The sequence below is a fragment of the Equus asinus genome, chromosome 27 (genome assembly GCF_041296235.1).
Source record: "Equus asinus isolate D_3611 breed Donkey chromosome 27, EquAss-T2T_v2, whole genome shotgun sequence".
Lineage (NCBI taxonomy): Eukaryota > Metazoa > Chordata > Mammalia > Perissodactyla > Equidae > Equus > Equus asinus.
This window is the reverse complement of record NC_091816.1, coordinates 5,781,450-5,802,009: the sequence shown is the minus strand read 5'-3', so window position 1 is coordinate 5,802,009 and position 20,560 is coordinate 5,781,450. Positions and strand designations below refer to the sequence as shown.

The window sequence follows — 20,560 nt, the reverse complement described above, 5'->3', positions numbered from 1 at the left end:
GCTTATACAAATCTAGTAAGAATTTGCTAGTAGCTTTCCTATCTGTTTCACTTTCAGGAGCATCATGATCAACTAGCCAACACCACAGGTCTCTGAGAGTTGGATTATTCTGATTGCTACTTTGATTCTACACCTCCATTACTTTAAACTTGCTCATATTTGTTTCACAGTTGAGAGCTGCCACTTGGCCCCTGTTACCCTGGAATCCTAATACTCCCATTGTGTTTCAGTTTCTCCATTCAGTGACCACAGTTCTCACTGTAAGGTCTGGCCTATAGAGAATAGCGATCACAGAACTCTTCAGAGATGCTAGAGCTCCCCTCAGAAATTTATTTCTCACAATTGTGGAGAAAGATGTATCTTCTGGACCCTTCTAGCGAGTGAGTAGGTCTTACATGGCAAACCCATTCTAACATTCCAATCATCCTAAGCCTTGGAATTGTTTCTTCTGCCTTAAACCAAGGCAGGTCCGGCATTTCCAACTTGCTCACCATGGGCTACCTTTTAGTTCCATGTTTTAGCCGAGTAACCAACAAACTGTTGTAGCTCTTTCTAAATACCTGATCCGCAGCGTTGAATACAGAATCTCTACATAGGAAGTCCATATCAATAAGTTAGACTTTACCCAACTTTATGTTCCTTCTGTCATTTTTCCACACCCTTAATATCCATTCCCGCACATGCTCCCTGGATTTCTGTCTGTATAAGTTAGAAAACTCAAGTCGTTCTTTTGGTATGTAGCACACCTCCTCGTGGGTCATACTTTGTACCTCACCTTTAAGGGCCTACTGGTACTTGAGTCTAGTTATAGGTCTAGATGCAAGGGTAGTAGAGGTAAGTCCCGAGGACAATCAACATTGTCTTGCATGGCAGTTTCCTCAAAGTAGGCCATTACAGTTTCTTCAGGCAATGCAGTGCTAATCCCTTTTCTTGGGAGTGGAAAGGCCTCTATTGAGGGTAGGGAGGCTGCTTCTACCGGCAAAGAAGACTCATCAGAATTTAGGAGCTGTGTCCCCAGCTTCATCAGGGTCTTCCCACACATCCGCCTTCGAACTTTCAGGATCTCATTCTTTCCCAGTCGGTTCCGTCACTTTGATGGTAGATACCCTGCGAGACCGGGAGTTCCACTTGTGCTGTAATCTTGCCATTTGCAGGATGAGATTCTGGGTTTGCTTTTCAGACATCTCAGCCCTTCTACTAAAGGAAGTGAGGGTCTCCTTCACACCTAGAAGCTTAAGCTCATTTATACCCTACTTGAGCTGGGAATTCAAATTTATGTGCTCATCCTTTTCTTTCCCCACTTTGTCCAGTGATTTTAGGAGTAACCATCCAATCTCAAATTTCTTAGTTTGACAAAAGTGTTCAAAAGTATCATACACAGTTACCCAGATCCTTGATTCTTATAAGTGGTTGATTAGGAATAACTGGTAGTGATATTTTCTGTGTCTCTATTTCCAGATCATGCCATGGACCATCAGTAGTCTCTTTACTATTGGAAATAGTCATTAATATCTTCAAATGTAATTGGGTAAAAGTGCCAATTCCAGAAAACCAGGAAGCAATTCAGAAAACTCATCCTTAAAACCTGTTTTTATAGAACCACTCTTGGTATCAATATCTTCATTAGTCAGGGTTCTCCAGAGAAACAGAACCAATAGGAAGTATATATATATATAAAGAGATTTATTGTAAGGAATGGACTCACACGATTATGGAGGCTGACAAGGCCCGAGATCTGCAGTTGGTGAGCTGGAGATCCAGGAGAGACAGTGTGGTGTAGTTCCAGCCTGAGTCCAAAGGCCTCTGAACCAGGAGAGCTGATGATAGTTCTAGTCCAAAAGCCAGCAGACTTGAGACCCAGGAAGAGCTGATGTTTTAGTTCAAATCAGGAGGCAGGGAAAACTGCAGTCCCAGATCAGAGACAGGCAGGTAGGAGTAATTCTGTATTATTCAAGGGAGGGTCAGCCTTTTTGTTCTATTTCAGCCATCAACTGGGTAGATGAGGCCCATCCACATTAGGGAAGCCATCTGTGTTACTCAGTCTGTTAATTTAAATGTTAAACTCACCAAAAAGCCCTCATAGAAACATTCAGAGTAATATTTGGCACCCTGTGTCCATATGAGTGGACACATAAGAGTAATCATCACAGTCAGTTGCTGCAAATTAATGAAGTTCCCAGTAAAAGTATGAATTGGAAAAAAGCATCTGTAAAAGATGGTGGGTTGTAATGTTCATTTATCTTCTTTGTCTGCCAAAACATCTCAAAAGATAAAGGAATAAATAGGGAATAACTCCCAAAGTATGAAATATACTAAATGAATCAATAGATAAAGATTTCAACAAGTTTTGAAAAACTGAAAGAGTACAGAATAGTGGAACCTACAACTTGCAGTGCAAACTGATAGGATGTGAATAAGAAGACCGTATCTTGGCAGAACCCTAAACAAATTGGTGATTTGGAATGAATGGTCATAGCAAGAGTGGAGTGAAGCAGGAGACTGAAAATGGAATTACTTTTAGTCTACTAATGGAGAGGCCAACTCCTTCTCCTATCTGTCCACTTCTCTTATCCTGTCAACAAAGCATAAGTAAGCAGTTCCCTGTTTCTCTAGGTTGGAGATGAGGAGGTAAGATTTTTGGTATTATATTTGGCCATCCTCCTTTGAGACGCCTGTCTCCCTATCTTAATCCTAGTGCACTGCTCCCCTTGGTGCAGGCATAACTGAACTGTAGACGGATTGTTACATACAGTTGGACAATGCTCTGAGGAAGCAGAACAAAAAGACTGAGATAAAAAAATGGAAAAGATTCAAGCCTATGAGGATCAAAGATTTTAAAATCCAACAAATTTAAATCTCTATTTTACAGAAAAGAAACAGAGAAGGTGGACAGTTGTAAAATTTCAGAATACTTGTGAAGAAAAATCCTAATAGCTTCCAGAGACCAAAAGAAAAAGTAGGTCAGATATAAAGGAATGAGATTAAGAACTGAATTCTGGAAGATAAGGGCGCAATACTTTCATCTTTCTGAAAGATTCTCAACCTAGAATTCCATACACAGCCAAAGTCTCAATCAAGTGAGAGGACACAATAAAAACATTTGACACATTTGAAGGCTCAGTAAATTTATCTTTTATTTATCCTTTCTTAGGAAATCATCTAACATAATAGTCCAGTAAATGAGGAAGTAAACCAAAAAGAGAAAGAATTGTAATCTAGGATGCAGAAGAATGTCAAAGAGAAATTCCAAGATAACAGCTGTGTATCAGGCCAGGAGAGAATTAGTTTAGACTGGAGCAAGGGAACCCTGTAGGTAGGGAGGCTTCTAGAGAAAGAAGAAAAAAGAGGAAGTAACAGGCTAGCTTTTTTTTGGTGGAGGTTGAATATTGATATGACAAAGGCCAGTTGTGTAAGAACAAAGGCAAGTGTCAGCTATAGTAAAAACAAAAGCTATATAATAAAGGAAATATACCCTTAGTACATAGCTTTGAAATCAACGGTGTTTTGTCTTAATTGTTGGCGAGGGGTACTTATTCTCCACTTCCTTGTTTCCTTGTCAATGTCCTCCCCTCCCCACCAACAAGAACAATTGGCATCCATCCACGGAAAAAAGTGCCTTTGTGGGAGTGGTGGGATCCAGTACCATATGTCAAGAGACCCTGGATGAGTCAGGTAATAGGCATACAGACCTCAGTCCTTACTGTGGACCCTGCAGTGGCCTGTGCCTGGCTCTAGCCCTTCTGGGCCAAGGTCTGGAAGCCCCTGGAAAACATTGTCCTAGACAGTCAGCCACAATGAGAGAACCTTTGTAAGGTCCAGGTTTCAAGTGGAGAAGTTCCAGTACAATGTTGGAGCAAAAAAAATATGACTTTGGGTGCAATGGAGAGGTAAAAATAAGAGTATGACTTTACCTGCATCACCCCTCACCCAAGGTGGCACAGCTTAGGACCAGGAGAGATTTCTCAGCCCTTGGTTTCTCCTGCAGGGGGAAAATGAGAGTGGATTTGTAAGCGCCTGGCTTCCCCAGCTGTGTGGGGCCCATTCTTTCTCACCCCATCCAGAGCACTTACTTGTGAGCTGCATGACTGGTAGATGGGGAGAGCATGGGAGAGTGGCACATAGGACTGTTGGAGGACATTAAAGTGTTGTGGATCTTACTAACTGTGTACTGGACTCCATCAAGAAGCCCACCCAGAAGCAGCTTGGGAAGCCTTGCCTGTGGATCCCCCCAAGTGACCTGTGGGTACCCTCAGTGCTTTGTTTGCCTCACCTAGACACCCCCTCACCCTGTGGCCAGCACCCTATGTGCCCTCCCAACAGCAGTGACAAGAGCAAGCTTTTCAGACAGGTAGTAGTGTGTGCAGAAAACCAGCCAAAATCTGTGAGCCAGAGAGAGACCACAAACTTGACTTTAGTGCCACTCTGGGGAAAGCAAAAAGGAGGTTGTCAGCACCTGGCTTGTGTTGGAGGATTGAGAGAAGGTAATAAGCTTAAGAATTCTGCCACAAGAGGGAGCAAGAAGTGTGATACAGGCATATCTATAGAAGTTCTGAGAAAGCCTCAGAATCCCTAGCTGGAGTGAAGGAAGGTGTTTCTCTCCTGAAGGCATTTAGTGAAGACTGGAGGAGTTGACTGCTACTTCAAAGGTAAAGACAGCAGTGCAAAACTTCAAGGAATGTGAAAAACCAAGGAAGCATGACACCACGAATGGATTACAATAATCTTCCAGTAACTGATCCCAAAGACATGGCAATCTGTGATTTACCAATAAAGAATTCAAATAGCTGTTTTAGAAAAGCTCAATGAGCTACAAGAAAACATAGAAAGAAAATTTAATGAAATCAGGGAAACAGTACATGAACAAAATGAGAAGTTTGACAAAGAGATAGAAATCATAAAAAAAGAACCAAATGGAAATTTTGGAGCTGAAGAATACAATAAATGAAATGAAAAATACAATAGAGAGCATCAACATCAGAATGGATCAAACAGAAGAAAGAATCTATGAATTAGAAGACAGGAACTTTGAAATTATCCATTCAGAGGAAAAGAAAAAACAAAGAATGAAGAGTGAAGAAAGCTGCTATGATCTATGAGATAACATCAAAAGAAACAATTGGCAAATTCTTGGAGTTCCTGAGGGAGAAGAGAAGGAGAAGGTGGCAGAGAGCTTATTTAAAAAAAAATACTGGCTGAGGTCTTTCCAAAGCTGAGCAGAGAATTGGATATCCAAGTTCATGAAGCAATTGGGTCACCAAACAAGCTCAACTTGAAGAGATCCAGTTCAAGATACATCATAATAAATCTGTTAAAAATAAAAGACAAAAAAAAATCTTAAAAGCAGCAAGAGAACAGAAGCTTATAACTTACAAAGGAACATGCACAAGGCTTTCAGTGGGTTTCTCAGCAGAAATCTTTACAGGCCAGGAGAGAGTGGGATGATATATTCAAAGTACTGAGAGAAAAAAGTGCCAACCAAGAATATTCTATCCAGCAAAGTTGTTCTTCAGAAATGAAAGAGAGATAAAGATGTTTCCAGACAAAAGCTGAGGGTGTTCATTACCACTAGACCTGCCTTACAAGAAATGCTGCAAAGTTTAAGTTGAAATGAAAGGATGCTAATTAGTACCATGAAAACATATGAGAATATACAATACATTGGTAAAGGTAAATATATAGCCAAATTCACTGTAATATGATGGTGTGTTAATCACTTAACTCTAGTATAAAGGTTAAAGGGCAAGAGTATTGAAAATAACTGTATTGAAAATAATTTGTTAATGAATACACAACATAAAAAGTGGTTAATTGTGACGTCAAAAACATAAAAGGGGAGGAGTAAAAGGGTAGAGCTTTTGTGTGTGGTCAACCATACAATCAACTGTTGTATGTATAAGATGTTTTATGTAATCCTTATGCTAACCATAAAGCAAACACTAACAGTAGTTTCACAAAGGGTAAAGGAAAGGGATACCACTATAGCATACCACTATGGAAAAAATTGCTATTTCACAAAGGAGAGCAGCAAGAGGAAGAAAGGAACAAGAGACTACAGAACAGCCAGAAAACTATAAGATAGCATTAGTAAGTCCTTACATATCAATGATTACTCTAAATATAAATGGATTATATTCTTTAGTCAAAAGGCTTAGAGTGGCTGCATGGATAATAAAAGCAAGATTAAACTAAATGCTGCCTATAAGAGACTCACTGCAGCTTTAAGGACACACATAAGCTCCAAGAGAAGGGACGGAAGTAGATTTTCCATGCAAGTAGAAACCAAAAGGGAGCGGGGGTAGCTGTACTTATATCAGACAAAATAGACTTTGTCAAAAACTGTAACAAGGGACAAAGAAGGTCATTATATAATGATAAAGGGGTCAGCTCATCAAGAGAATATAACAATTGTGAATATAAATGAGTACAACGCCAGAACACCTAAATATATTAAGCAAATACTAAGAGATCTAAAGGGAGAAATAGACACCAATACAAAAATTGTAGCTGACTTCATCATCCAACTTTCAACAATGCATAACTCATCCAGACAGAAAATCAATCAAGAAACATTGGACTTGAACTATGCTTTAGATCAAATGGACCTAACGGACATATAAAGAACATTCCATCCAGCAGCCCCAGAATACACATTCTTCTCAAGCACACAGGGAACATTCTCCAGGATAGATCATATGGTAGATCACCAAACAAGTCTTAGCAAATTTAAGAAGATTGAAATCATATGAAGTATCTTTTCTGACCACAGTGGTATGAAACTAGAAATCAACAATGAGAGGAAAGCTTGAAAATTTACAAATATGTGGAAATTAAACAACACCTTCCTGAACAACCAATGGGAAATCAAAGATATCTTGAAACAAAATGGAAACACAACAAACCAAAACTTATGGGATGCAGCAAATGCAGTTCCAAGAGGGAAGTTTATAGGGATAAATCCTACATTAAGAAAAATGAAAGATCTCAAACAAAAAAACCTAACTTTACCTCTCAAGAAAATATATAAAGAAGAGCAGACTAAGCTCAAAGGTAGTGAAAGGAAGGAAAAATGAAGATCAGGGCAGATAAATGAAATAGGGACCAGAAAAACAATAAAAAAATCAAAGAAACAATGAGCTGATTTCTTGAAGATATAAACAAAATTGACAAACCTTTAGTTAGAGTAACTAAGAAAAAAAGAGAGAAGACTCAAATAAAATCAGAAATGAAAGAGGAGACATTACAACTGATACCACAGAAGTACAAAGATTCATAAGAAACTCCTATGAACAATTATATGCTAATGAATTGGATAACATAGAATAAATGGGTAAATTTCTAGATGTATACAACCTACGAAGACTAAATCATAATGAAATAGAAAATTTGGAGAGACCAATAACAAGTAAGGAGACTGAATCAGTAATCAGCAATCTCCTAACAAAAGCCCAGGTGCAGATGATTTAAGTGGTGAATTCTACCAAACATTTAAAGAAGAATTAATGCCAATCCTTGTTAAACTCTTCCAAAATGTTGAAGAGGAGAAAACACTCTGAAACTCATTTTACAAGACCAGCATCACCCTGGTACCAAAGCTGGAAAAGGACACTACAAGAAAAGAAAATTACAATCCAATATCCCTGATGAATATAGCTGTATAAATTATCAGCAAAATAGTAGCAAACCAAATTCAGCAGCACAATAAAAAGATTGTATACCATGGTCAAGTGGTATTTATCCCTGGAATGCAAGGATGGTTCAGTATAAGCAAATCAATAAATGTGATACACCACATTAATAAAATGAAAGATAAAAATCATATGGTCCTCTCAATAAATGCAGAAAAGTCATTTGACAAAATACAATATCCATTCATGATAAAAACCCCTCAACAAATTGGACATATTAGGAATGAACCTCTATGTAATAAAGGTCATGTATGACAAGCCCACAGCTTACATCATATTTAACAGTGAAAAATTGAAAGCTTCTCCAAGATCAGAAACAAGACAAGTGTGCCCAGTCTCACTACTCTTATTCAACATAGCACTGGAAGTCTTAGCCAAGGCAGTCAGGCAAGAAAAAGAAATAAAAGGCATCCGAATTGTAATAAAAAAGTGACATTGTCTTTGTTTGCAAATGATATGATGTTTTATATAGAAAATCCTATAGACTCCACCAAAAAACTTTTGGAACTAATCAACAAATTTGGTAAAGTTGCAGGATACAAAATCAACATACAGATATCAGTTACATGTATATACACTAACAATGAACTATCTGAAAGAGAAAAAAGGAAAACCATTCCATTCACATAGCATCAGAAAAATAAAATACTTATCAATAAATTTAACCAAGGAGGTGAAAGGTCTGTCCATTGAAAACTATAAGACTTTGATGAAAGAAATTGAAGACACAAATAAATGGAAAGATATCCCATTCTCATGGATTGGTCCTGTGTTCATTGCAGCATTATTTACAATAGCCAAGATATGGAAACAATTTAAGTGTCCATTTATGGATGAATGGATAAAGAAGATATGGGATATATATGTATACATATACATATATATATACACACACAAGGGACTATTATTCAGCTATGAGAAAAAAGGAAATCCTGCCAATTACAACAACATGGATGGACCTTGAGGGCATTATGCTAAGTGAAATAAGTCTGACAGAGAAAGACAGATATTATATGATCTTACTTATATGTGGAATCTAAAAAGCTGAACTCAGGCCAGACTGTGGCCAAGTGGTTAAAGTTCCGTGCACTCTGCTTCGATGGCCCAGGGTTCACGGGTTCAGATCCTGGGTGCAGACCTACTCCACTCATCAGTCATGCTGTGGAGGCATCCTGCATACAAAGTAGAGGAAGATTGGCACAGATTTTAGCTCAGGGCTAATCTTCCTCAAGCCAAAAAAGAGGAAGATTGGGAACAGATGTTAGCTCAAGGCAGCTATTCCTCACACATGCATACACACAAGTTGAACTCATAGAAACAGAAAGTAGAATTGTGGTTGCCAGGGACTGGGAGTGGGGTGGTGGAAATGGGGAGATGTTGGTCAAAGGGTACAAACTTCCAGTTACAAGATAAGTTCTGGGATCTAATATTCAGTATGGTGATTATAGTTAACAATACTGTATTTATATACCTGAAAGTACTACGAGTGTAAATCTTAAATGTTCTCACTACAAAAAAAAGGCAATTTTGTGAAGTAATGGAGGTGTTAACTGATGCTACTGTGGTAGTCACTTCACAAAATACAAGTTTATCAAATCAACATGTCGTACACCTTAAACTTACACAACATAATACATCAATTATATTTCAATAAAGCTGGAAAAAAAGTAACACTCCTGGTCTCAGTGTGTTCCTCCTTCACTTTGCTCCAAGGGAAGCAAAGTGACTGATGCAAGTAATGAGTTTGGGAGAAGACATGTGCATGGGTGGCTCAGCCCCTTCTGTCTTCTCTTTTCAGATCTACCTGGCTGCAGAGAGGGTGCATTCTGGCCTGCTCTCTCAACCATGCAGTAAATTTAGCAGGGTAGCCTCTGCTTATGTTGGGGGAGGCCTGTGGTTGTCCAGAGCAGCCTGGGACTAGGCAGGTAAGTTTGATTTTGGGATGCAGTATTAGGAAGCCCATTTTGCTATTTACTTAAGTCGTGTTAAATGCTTTATTGATAATAAAGATGGTACTTTTATTGGCAATTGACCTCCTCCCCTGTCGTCTGTCACCTAGTTCTGAGCTCAAGGAAAAGTGGCGTTTGGTCTACTGACTGGATTGTATCCTGGTATTAATGGTGTAAATATTAAGCAATGTTTACTTTGAGAAGGTTGAGGAGGGGAATTTGGTTTTGTGTTAGAAAGCTGACTTCTTATCTATCATCAAGGATGTTAATTGATGACGTCTGGAATAGATGTCAAGAAATAGTATACTGATTTAAAATAGAGGCAATGGTGATTGCCTCCCGACTGCTAGAGTGGCAGAGGAGATAGAATGGAGTCATGGAGTGGTTTCATCATAGGCACTTTTAGCAATATTAGATTTTTAACCATGTGCATGTATTATTTTGTTTTAAAAAAATTAAATGAAAAACGAAGGTTAAGTGGTACCCTGTTCTTTAGAAGTTACTTTGGAAGTGTTCTGTCAGCTTGATTGAGAGTAGCACAGCGTGTTCATTCAGAGGCTTTGATTGACATCATAGGCTGAGTGAATCTACAGCAGGAAGAATTCATGATAGTGGTGATACAGTTTGCTGGAATGCTTGATTACTTAAAAATTTACATGTTACCAAGGTTATGAGATTTTTCTTGGAAACTGTTGCTGTAACAGAAAAAAGTGCTGATTGCCTGGTTTGAAAATCATAACCAAAAACATACCTTTTTCTTTTCCCAAAATGTAATGTGAGAGAAGGCAAAAAGATTTACTGAGTATGAAAATGACTCTTTGCTTTAGAAATTGAACATGCTCTGATAGCTTTAAAAACCACCAGGTGTTTTGTGCTTGGTTTAATGTTTTTGGTCATTTCTAGGAATGAAACCCATACTTAATGAGTTGACTGTATATGTTCATTTTTTGATAAAGGTTCTGAGTTTGAAGAGAGTGTATTCTTACTTATTTAGTGCTTGATAATTATATATTCAGATCTTTCACATTCTTATTTATTGCTCCTCTTATAGCTTTATTTTATTTATTTATTATTATTATTTATTTATATATTTTCTGAGGAAGGTTTTCCATGAGCTAACATCTGTGCCAATCTTCTATTTTGCATGTGGGTTGCCACCACAGCATGGCTACCAATAATTGGTGTAGGTCTGTGCCTAGGAACTGAACCTGTGTCACTGAAGTGGAGCGCGCCGAACTTAACCACTAGGCCATGGGGCTAGTCCTTTATTCTTCTTCTTAACATGATAAAGATTTAAAGAAAGGACTGTTAAAGTCTCCTGGTAGCTTTCTCTTTTCATATTCCCTTGCAGTTACAACATTTTTTGCACAAAGAATGCTGAAACTATGTTTGTTGACTGTTACATTTTAGTTGTGGATTATATCTTTTATTAGTTTAAAGTGTATTTTGCTATATCTTCATGTTTTTATCTTAAATTTTACCTTAATTGGTACTATTACCACAGTTTCTTTATATTTAAATTTTCCTAATAGAATTTTGCCCAACTGTTTTCAGGGTCATTTTGTTTTAAGTGTGTGCCTTGTGAATAGCATATAATTATATTTTATTTTATGGCTCAATCTGAGTTTTTCTTTGTTTGGAAAAGGTTTTTTAAAAAAATTATGGGACTATCATATTTTAATTATTAAAATATTCAAAAATATTGTGTAAAACAAAAAATAAAGATCCCCTGCTGAATTCCTACTCATTGTTTCTTTTTTCAAACTCATTTCCTAGGGGTGACTACTGTTAACACTATGTTGTATATCTGTCCAGTCTTCTTTCTGGGCATGTACAAATGTATACTACCCACCACCCCCGTTAGACTTTAGGACTAGACTTTAAATAATCTGAAATGTTTTTACTCAACCACACAGTGCAGAGATCCTTTATCTCATTATATGATAATGCACTTCATTCCACTGTAGATATACCAATTACTTAACCACATTGTAGAAATTTATATTGTCTGCAGTTTATTTATATATGTTTTTTACTAGCACTGAGCAGTCTTTGACATTTAAGCTCACCTACTTTTGTGAGTACTTCTGTAGGATAGATTTCTAGGAGTAGGTTTTTTAAATTAAGAGAGATATACAGTAAAAATTTGGTAGAAATTACCAATTCGCCTCTCAATAAGGTGGTAACAATTTACGTTCCACTAGTTGTATGTGAAGGTGTCTTATTTTCTGCCACATTCTTGTTAACATTGTATGTTATTCATCCTTTTAATTTTTGACATCCTGGTTAAGTGACAAAAAGCCTCATTATTATTTTAGTTTGCATTTCCCTTCTTGGGCTACTTTTCCTATCTTTATTAGCTCTATGTATTTTTTTTATAAGTCCATGATCTTATCTTTCTGTTTTTCTGTGGAGTTGTCATATTATTATTGTTTTTAAGGGCTCCTCATATATAAAGAATATTAACAGTCAGTTGTGTCTATTGTTAAAATTTTTACAGTTTGTCATTTGTCTTTGTCATGAAGAAATTTTAAAATATCATGGAATCATTCCAGTTTTGTCTGTTTTATCTTGGTTTTATGTCGTGCTTAGAAAATGTTTTTATATCCGAATATAATATAAACTGTTTGCTTTTTGTATTTTTATAATTTTGTTAGGCTTTGACTTTTATTGACAGTGTAATTTGTTAACATTTCATCTTATTTCTGTGATTTTGTTTGCCGTTTTTTTGTTTCTTTTTCTTTTTTGGTGAGAAAGATTGGCTCTGAGCTAACATCTGTTGCCAATCTTCCTCTTTTTGCTCGAGGAAGACTGTCACTGAGCTAACATCTGTGCCAGTCTTCCTCTATCTTGTATGTGGGATGCCACCACAGCATGGCTTGATGAGTGGTGTGTAGGTCCATGCCTAGGATCTGAAACTGTAAACCCCAGGCTGCCAAATTGGAGCATGCGAACCCAACCACTACGCCACTGGGCCAGCCCCTTATTTGTTTTTTTTTTTTTAAATTAAGATTATGATAGTTAACAACTTTGTGAAATTACAGTTGTACATTATTATTAGTCATGCTGTAGGTACACCACTTCACCCTTAGTGCCCTCCCCCCACCCCCCCTTTCCCCTGGTAACCACCGATCAGCTCTCTTTGTCTGTATGTTAACTACCACCTATGAGTGGAGTCATACAGAGTTCATCTTTCTTTGTCTGGTTTATTTCACTCAACATAATACCCTCAAGGTCTATCCATGTTGTTGTGAATGGGACGACTGTGTCCTTTTTTATGGCTGAGTAGTATTCCATTGTACATATATACCATATCTTCTTTATCCAATCATCAGTTGCTGGGCACTTAGGTTGGTTCCATGTCTTGGCTATTGTGAATAATGCTGCGATGAACATTGGGGTACATGGGACTTTTGGAATTGCTGATTTCAGGTTCTTAGGATAGATACCCAGTAGTGGGATGGCTGGGTCATAAGGTATTTCTATTTTTAACTTTTTGAGACATCTCCATACTGTTTTCCATAGTGGCTGCACAAGTTTGCATTCCCACCAACAGGGTATGAGGGTTCCTTTTTCTCCACAGCCTCTCCAACATTTGTCACTCTGGGTTTTGAATATTTTTGCCGTTCTAACAGGTGTCCTTCTATACCTATTGTATTGAGGGTTTTTATCATAAATGGATGTTGGATCTTGTCTAATGCTTTTTCTGCATCTATTGAGATGATCATGTGGTTTTTGTTTCTCATTTTGTTAATGTAGTGAATCACATTGATTGACTTGCAGATGTTGAACCATCCCTGTGTCCCTGGTATAAATCTCACTTGATCATGGTGTATAATCTTTTTAATGTATTGCTGTATTTGGTTTGCCAAAATTTTGTTGAGGATTTTTGCATCTATGTTCATCAGTGATATTGGCCTGTAGTTTTCCTTCTTTGTGTTGTCCTTGTCGGGTTTTGGGATCAGGGTGATGTTGGCTTCATAAAATGTGTTAGAGAGTGCTCCATCTTCCTCAATTTTCTGGAAGAGTTTGAGAAGGATAGGTATTAAATCTTCTTTGAATGTTTGGTAGAATTCTCCAGAGAAGCTGTCTGGTCCTGGACTCTTATTTTTGGGGAGGTTTTTGATTACTATTTCAATTTCTTTACTTGTGATTGGGGTCTATTCAGATTCTCTATTTCCTCCTGACTCAGTTTGGGTAGGTTGTATGAGTCTAGGAATTTATCCATTTCTTCTAGTTTGTCCAATTTGTTGGCATATAGTTTTTCATAGTATTCTCTTATGATCCTTTGTATTTCTTTGGTATCTGTTGTGATTTCTCCTCTCTCATTTCTAATTTTATTTATTTGAGACTTCTCTCTTTTTTTCTTAGTGAGTCTTGCTAAGGGTTTATCGATTTTGTTAATATTTTCAAAGAACCAACTCTTTGTTTCATTGATCCTTTCTGCTGTCTTTTTTGTTTCAATATCATTTATTTCTGCTCTAATTTTTGTTATTTCCCTCCTTCTACTGACTTTGGGCTTTGTTTGCTCTTCTTTTTCTAATTCTGCTAGGTGTCGTTTGAGGTTGTTTATGTAAGATTTTTCTTGCTTATTGAGGTGAGCCTGCATTGCAATGAATTTCCCTCTTAGGACTGCCTTTGCTGCATGCCAAATAAGTTGGTGTGGCGTGTTTTCGTTTTCATTTGTCTCCAGATAATGTTTGATTTCTTCTTTAATTTCTTCAATAATCTGTTGTTTGTTCAGTAGCATGTTGTTTAGTCTTCACATTTTTGGCCCTTTCCCAACTTTATTCTTGTAGTTGATTTCTAGTTTCACAGCATTATGATCAGAAAAGATGCTCGATATTATTTCAACCCTCTTGAATTTATTGATGCTTGCTTTGTTTTTCAAGATATGCTCTATTCTTGAGAATGTTCCATGTGCGGTTGAGAAGAATGTGTAACCTGCTGTTTTTGGATGACGTGTTCTATATATATCTATTAAGTCCATCTGGTCTAATTTTTCATTTAATTCTATAATTTCCTTGTTGATTTTCTGTCTGGATGATCTATCCATTGGTGTTAATGGGGTGTTGAGGTCCCCTACTATTATTGTATTGTTGTTGATGTCTCCTTTTAGTTTTGTTAATAGTTTCTTTACAAATTTTGGTGCTCCTGTGTTGGGTGCGTATATATTTATAAGTGTTATGTCATCTTGGTGGAGTGTCACTTTTATCATTATATACTGTCCCTCTTTGTTTTTCTTTATCTGTTTTGCTTTGAAGTCTACTTTGTCTGATATAAGTATAGCAACAAATGCTTTCTTTTGTTCATTATTAGCTTGGAGTATTGTCTTCCATCCCTTCACTCTGAGTCTGTTTGTCTTTGGGGCTGAAGTGTGTTTCCTGGAGGCAGCATATTGTTGGATCTTGTTCTTTGATCCATCCTGCCACTCTGTGTCTTTTGATTGGAGAGTTCAATCCATTTACAATTTAGAGTGATTATTGAAGTGTGGGGGCCTACTGCTGTCATTTTACTACATGATTTCCATTCTTTTGCATTTCCTTTGTTTCTCGTGCCATGATTTTTGGATTCCTAATTCAAGTAGGTAAATTTCTGTATTGGCTTTCTTCTTATTTGTAATTTGTGTCTTTATTCTTGTTATTTGTTTAGTGGTTACCAGCTGGTTTGTATAACACATCTTGTAGATGAGATAGTCCTTTTTCTGATAGCCTCTTATTTCCTTAAATTAAAACGTTCCATCCCTTTTCTCTTCCCCTTCTAGGTTGTTATTGTCAGATTTTTTTTTCTTCTTCCTTTTTGTGTTGTGAGTTTGTGGTTAAAATGACAAGGTTATATTTATTCTTGGTGTTTCTGTTCCATTTATCTTTAATGTTTTATTTAACTTTGGCCAACCTGTTCTGATGGAGAGCTGCTACTTTCTGTTATTGTCCTTCTGCTTATCTCCTTTGTTCTGGATTTTTTAACCCCTTTCCTTCTTTTGATTTTTCCGGTATGAGGTTCTTCCTGAGCATTTCTTGAAGAGGAGGTCTTGTGGCAATGAACTCCCTTAACTTTTGTTTATCTGGGAAAGTTTTTATTTCTCCATCGTATTTGAAGGATATTTTCGCTGGGTAGAGTATTCTTGGCTGCAGGTTTTTGTCCTTCAGAGTTTTGAATATTTCATTCCAATCTCTTCTAGCTTGAAAGGTATCTCCTGAGAAATCTGCTGATAGCCTTATGGGGGTTCCTTTGTAGGTTATTTTCTTCTGCCTGGCTGCCCTTAGTATTTTCTCTTTGTCATTGACTTTTGCTAGCTTCACTACTATATGCCTTGGGGTTGGTCTTCTTACATTGATAAAGTTTGGAGATCTATTGGCTTCTGTCACATGAAGTTCCATCTCTCTCCCCAAGTTTGGAAAGTTCTCAGCCATTATTTCTTTGAACAGGCCTTCTGCCCCCTTCTCCTTCTCTTCTCACTGTGATATACCTATAATCCTTATGTTGCATCTCCTAATTAAGTCGGATAATTCTCGGAGAGTTTCTTCATTTCTTTTTAGTCTTAGTTCTCTCTCCTCCTTTGTCTGCAGCATTTCTATATTTGTATCCTCCAAATTGCTAATTCTGTCCTCCATATTATCGACCCTACTGTTCAGAGAGTCCATATTTTTCTTAATCTCCTCCATTGTGTTCTTCATCTCCAGTATTTCTAATTGGTTCTTCTTTATAGTATCAAGCTCTTTTGTGACATAGCTCCTGAACTCATTGAGTTGTCTATCTGAATTCTCTTTTAACTTGTTGAGTTTTTTAATAATGGCTGTTTTGAAATCATCATCATTTAGGTTATAGATTTCATTGTCTTTGGGGTTGTTTTCTGGGGTCTGTTTCTACTTGTCATTTTCCTTCTGTTCTGGAGATTTAATATATTTTTTCATACTGCTTGATTGTGTGGATTTGTGCCTCCACATAGAGATAGAGTTTAGTTACTGCTTCCACTTGTTGCAACTGGTGTTGGGGGGGGGATAGCAGCTGGTTAGACTGCACCGACCAGCAACCCTGTCAGCTGTTACCTATTGGACCTGGGCTCCTCCTCGTATTCACAGTGGTCCTGTGGGGTCCCTCGTCAGTTGTGGGGGCAATCACAAGGGGGCCTCAGGCTGCTGGTGCCTACTGTTGCAGACCACCTAGACATGCTCCCTCCTTATGGTCTGCAGTGATGTTATGGGCTTTCCCAGCAGCCGGGAGCAGGATCACCTATAATCGCAGCTCTGTCACTGTCAGAGCCCACAAGATCTCACTTGTCCTCTATAGGTCCCAGCAGAGCTATGGGTATCTTCTGCAGTCTGGGGTTAGCTCACCTAGCTGTGCTACTTTTGCCCCAGGGCCTTCCATCCTTGTGATTGCCAGTGGGGGACTCTTCACTAGTGCTGTGCAGAGGCTTTCGCTGAGGCTGCTGTGGGAACCTGGAGTTTCCCCCTGGGCCACCAAGCCAGGTGCTGGAGCTCCACCCAGCCCCCAAGCATGCCCACGGGAACTCTGGGCGGCGCCTCTTGCACTGTCCCATGTACAGCCAGGGTCTGTGGGCCTGGCAGTGGCTGGTGGGCTGGTGCCCTGCCGGGAAAGTTTGGGAGCTTCCCGGTGTTCTGAATGCTGGGTGGGGCCTCTGTGCTAATGGCGAGCAGAGGCTTTCCCTGCCGGCAGGTGCGGGACCCTGGAGTTTCCCCCTGGGCTTAGGTGTAATCGTGGGGGCCTTAGGTAGGGCTGTAGTCACCTGTTTCCACTGTCACTCCGCCGGTGAGTGCACACTCCTGCCCTTGGTGCGTGGCGATGCTATGGGGTAGTCTGCTGGAAGAGAGCCTCTTGCAGGTACTAGGCTGTCCGGGGGTCAGGGATCGGAGAGTTTTCACCTATCTCCACCTCCTCCCAGGGGGAAGTCCGTCTGCCATCTGATGTATAGCAGCACGGGTCTCTCAGGCGTCGAGATGCTATATGGATATCCTTTGTAAACCAGTGAATGTCCAATTAGTTGTAGATTCGAAGAGGGAGAGACAAAGAAGACTACTCACTCTGCCATCTTGGTCCTGCCTCCTAGAGAACTTCTTATTTGCTGTTTTTAAATGTTTTCTTAATATTTCCTGCTTTATCTTCCTCTTGCTGTACTGCACAAGTTGTATGTTTGCGTGTATGTGTGTGTATGAGTTCAGTTTGGCAATTATATATCTTTTTCTTTCTGTTATACTATTTGTTTTTTTATAGCATGAAAAACACATTAATATATTTTCCCCACTGACGTCAAGAATGAAAGTAGTGTTCACTGATTTCTCCCATGTAAGATGTATCACTGTTACTTCCAAACCTCCACGTGCTTTTTTTTTGTTGGAAAAATATTGGCTTCAAACTCCAGGTTATTACTAACATATATAGATATATGTTAAGGCCTTTTGTCTTTTTTCATTTTGTTAGTTTTCTTACTATGTCAACAACATTTGTGTACAAGAAGGATGGCAAATGCTTGGTATGTGTGTATACTGTCACTCTGATGGAATCAAACACCAAACATTTTGAAGAGCCATAAGGTAGGATAGGTTGGATCCTGTCCTTTCTGGCCTTTACTAAAGGGTGGATTCTGGGCACTTTGAGCAGACTGACAATTTGGTACTACTTCAGACCTATATTCTTTATATATGTATCCAACATTTATTTAGTGGAGAAGCTAAACATTAATTGGGAAAAAAATGGAAAAAGAAAACTCATTCAGCTTCTTTTTTTTGTTGTCCCAAGATAGCTCTTCTTTGGCTCTAAACTCATATCCTGAAATCTGTAAACGAGAAGACCTGTAGCTACCTTCATCTGCCCTCCTTTGTGTGTGGTGGTCAGTGGTGGCGGGGGTGGGTGGTGTTGGAGCGGACGGGCTTACTTTTCTACTCCAAGATGTTTATCAGTGTGTTCCTCCCAGTTTGGTTCTACCCATTCCAGAAAGTAAACACTGCCAGTCAGAACACCCTTTTCCACTCAGAACTTGGAATTTTTCTGCTCCTTAAAGTAAATCTTCCAGATATTAACACATTTCATCGTATTTCTTTGATCTGATTTAATGCCTCAAGTGTCCACTGTAAATCAGTATTGAAAGAAAAGTCTCCTTTTGGCTGAATAGGGAACCTATTGGTAAATATGTCCTCAAAAGACTTATGGATATACAAAAAAGTATTTTAAAATCTTTATGCAGGAGAAATGGGTGGGTGCAGGACAGCTGAGGAATGACTTACGACTGTGGAATCTTTTGTACTTAAAAATGTTTTAATCATATAAATATATATATATTTAAAAAATTAATTGAAAATTATCAAAGGAAACAGATTTTGAGGATCCTCTGACTCTATAGTGCTGTTGAACCTATGTAGTTTTTAGAATAGTAAAGGGCTCTATTGATATTTCATTGTTTGTTCTCTTAATTGCTCTTTATTTCATTAGAGCATTTAAACATGTTGATTTTGTGTAGTTGGTTACCTAATAAAACTTTAAAATAACACTCAACATTCTTTAAAAAAAAAAAGGTTAGTCTTCATTTTTTCTAACATCGCAAAAAGGCAGTTTTTCATAAAGATGTCAATTTTCCAGAAAACTGGAAAATTTCTAAGTTTTTAGCTGATTCCTTTAGATCTTTAATATTTTTCTCAGATAATGATACTTTTTATATCTCTTTCAATGTTTAGGACTCATGTCTGTTTCATATCTTATTACATGAACTAGAATTTCTAGAACTATAGAAGATGATGGTTTATTTTCAATAGTACTTTTAATAGAAATGCCTCTGTTGTTTCATAATTAATCATGGTACTGGAAGATAGGTTTTGTTTTATCAAGAAAGTATCCTTTTATTCTTATTTTTGGAAGAATTTTAAAAATTAAAATATTTCTAATTTTATCACATGCTGTTTTGGTATCTGTTTTAACGGTGACAGTTTATGTGAGAAATTGTTAATAGATTTCCTATCATTGAGCCTTTCTTGTACTAGTGGGATTACCTCTATCTGGGTACTTTTGATTTGAAAAAACTCCACTTGTGATATTAGGATTTTCAAATCTATATTTGTATGGAAGGATAGATTATAGTTTTATCTTTGTTTTTGTCCATTGTTTCATTTTTGTCTTCTTGATCATTAGTTATATGTCCATTAGTTAATTTCACTTCTTTTTCTATGTTTTCAAATGTATAATATGGAATTAACTGTTCCTTAAAAATTTGAAAGAATTCACCAATAAGATAATTATGTCCAGGTCTTTTTTTCTGGCTAGTTTATTAATATGTTCAATTTTTCTTTACTCATTACTTCATTTTCTTTTTCAGGTCTGTAGAAACTTCCAGTGTGTAAATGCTTCTGTTCTGAATTATGACTGTGATATACAGAAAAAGTGTCATGGACATGGGGTAGGTGATACTTTCTTTTGGTTTGTTCATGGAAGTAGTGCTGAATAATGAGAATTCCTGGTGAGGGTTAGATGAAACTTCTCAAGATTTTTAGATATTGGAGAATTTAGATACCCAATAAATTTTTCATTTTTGAAAAGAGTGTCTATGAATTTGCATGAATTTAGTCCTTTCTCCTGGTTTCCATTCTTGAGTTAATGATTTAGAGCAACATTCACAATTAACAAAAGTGGTATTTTGATTGTTTTGAAGGTATGTAATAACAATAAGAATTGTCACTGTGAAAATGGCTGGGCTCCCCCAAATTGTGAGACTAAAGGATACGGAGGAAGTGTGGACAGTGGACCTACATACAATGGCAAGTAATATAGAAGAAAATTAGTGTGATTTTTCCACGGCCCACCTCAGAAATTGGGCATCCTTGTACCTCTCCCTCACTTCCCACGTCAGTTATATGTTAAATTATGTTGATTCTACCTCCTAAATTCCTCATGAATGTTTTCATTTTTTTCATCCCC

General features: G+C 37.7%; 1 protein-coding gene across 3 annotated transcripts in view; it reads left to right on the top strand.

The window, feature by feature from the left end:
* ADAM9 (ADAM metallopeptidase domain 9) overlaps window positions 1-20,560 on the top strand; it is a 177,435-nt gene that overhangs the window by 134,279 nt on the left and 22,596 nt on the right. For 2 of the 3 annotated variants that reach the window (XM_070500114.1, XM_070500115.1), the window contains exons 17-18: window positions 19,962-20,042; window positions 20,295-20,400. In XM_070500114.1, coding sequence (XP_070356215.1) covers window positions 19,962-20,042; window positions 20,295-20,400 — 187 coding nt within the window. Of the gene's footprint in view, window positions 1-9,483; window positions 9,611-19,961; window positions 20,043-20,294; window positions 20,401-20,560 lie in introns of those variants that run through there. The other variant, XR_011498901.1, reaches the window with a different exon arrangement.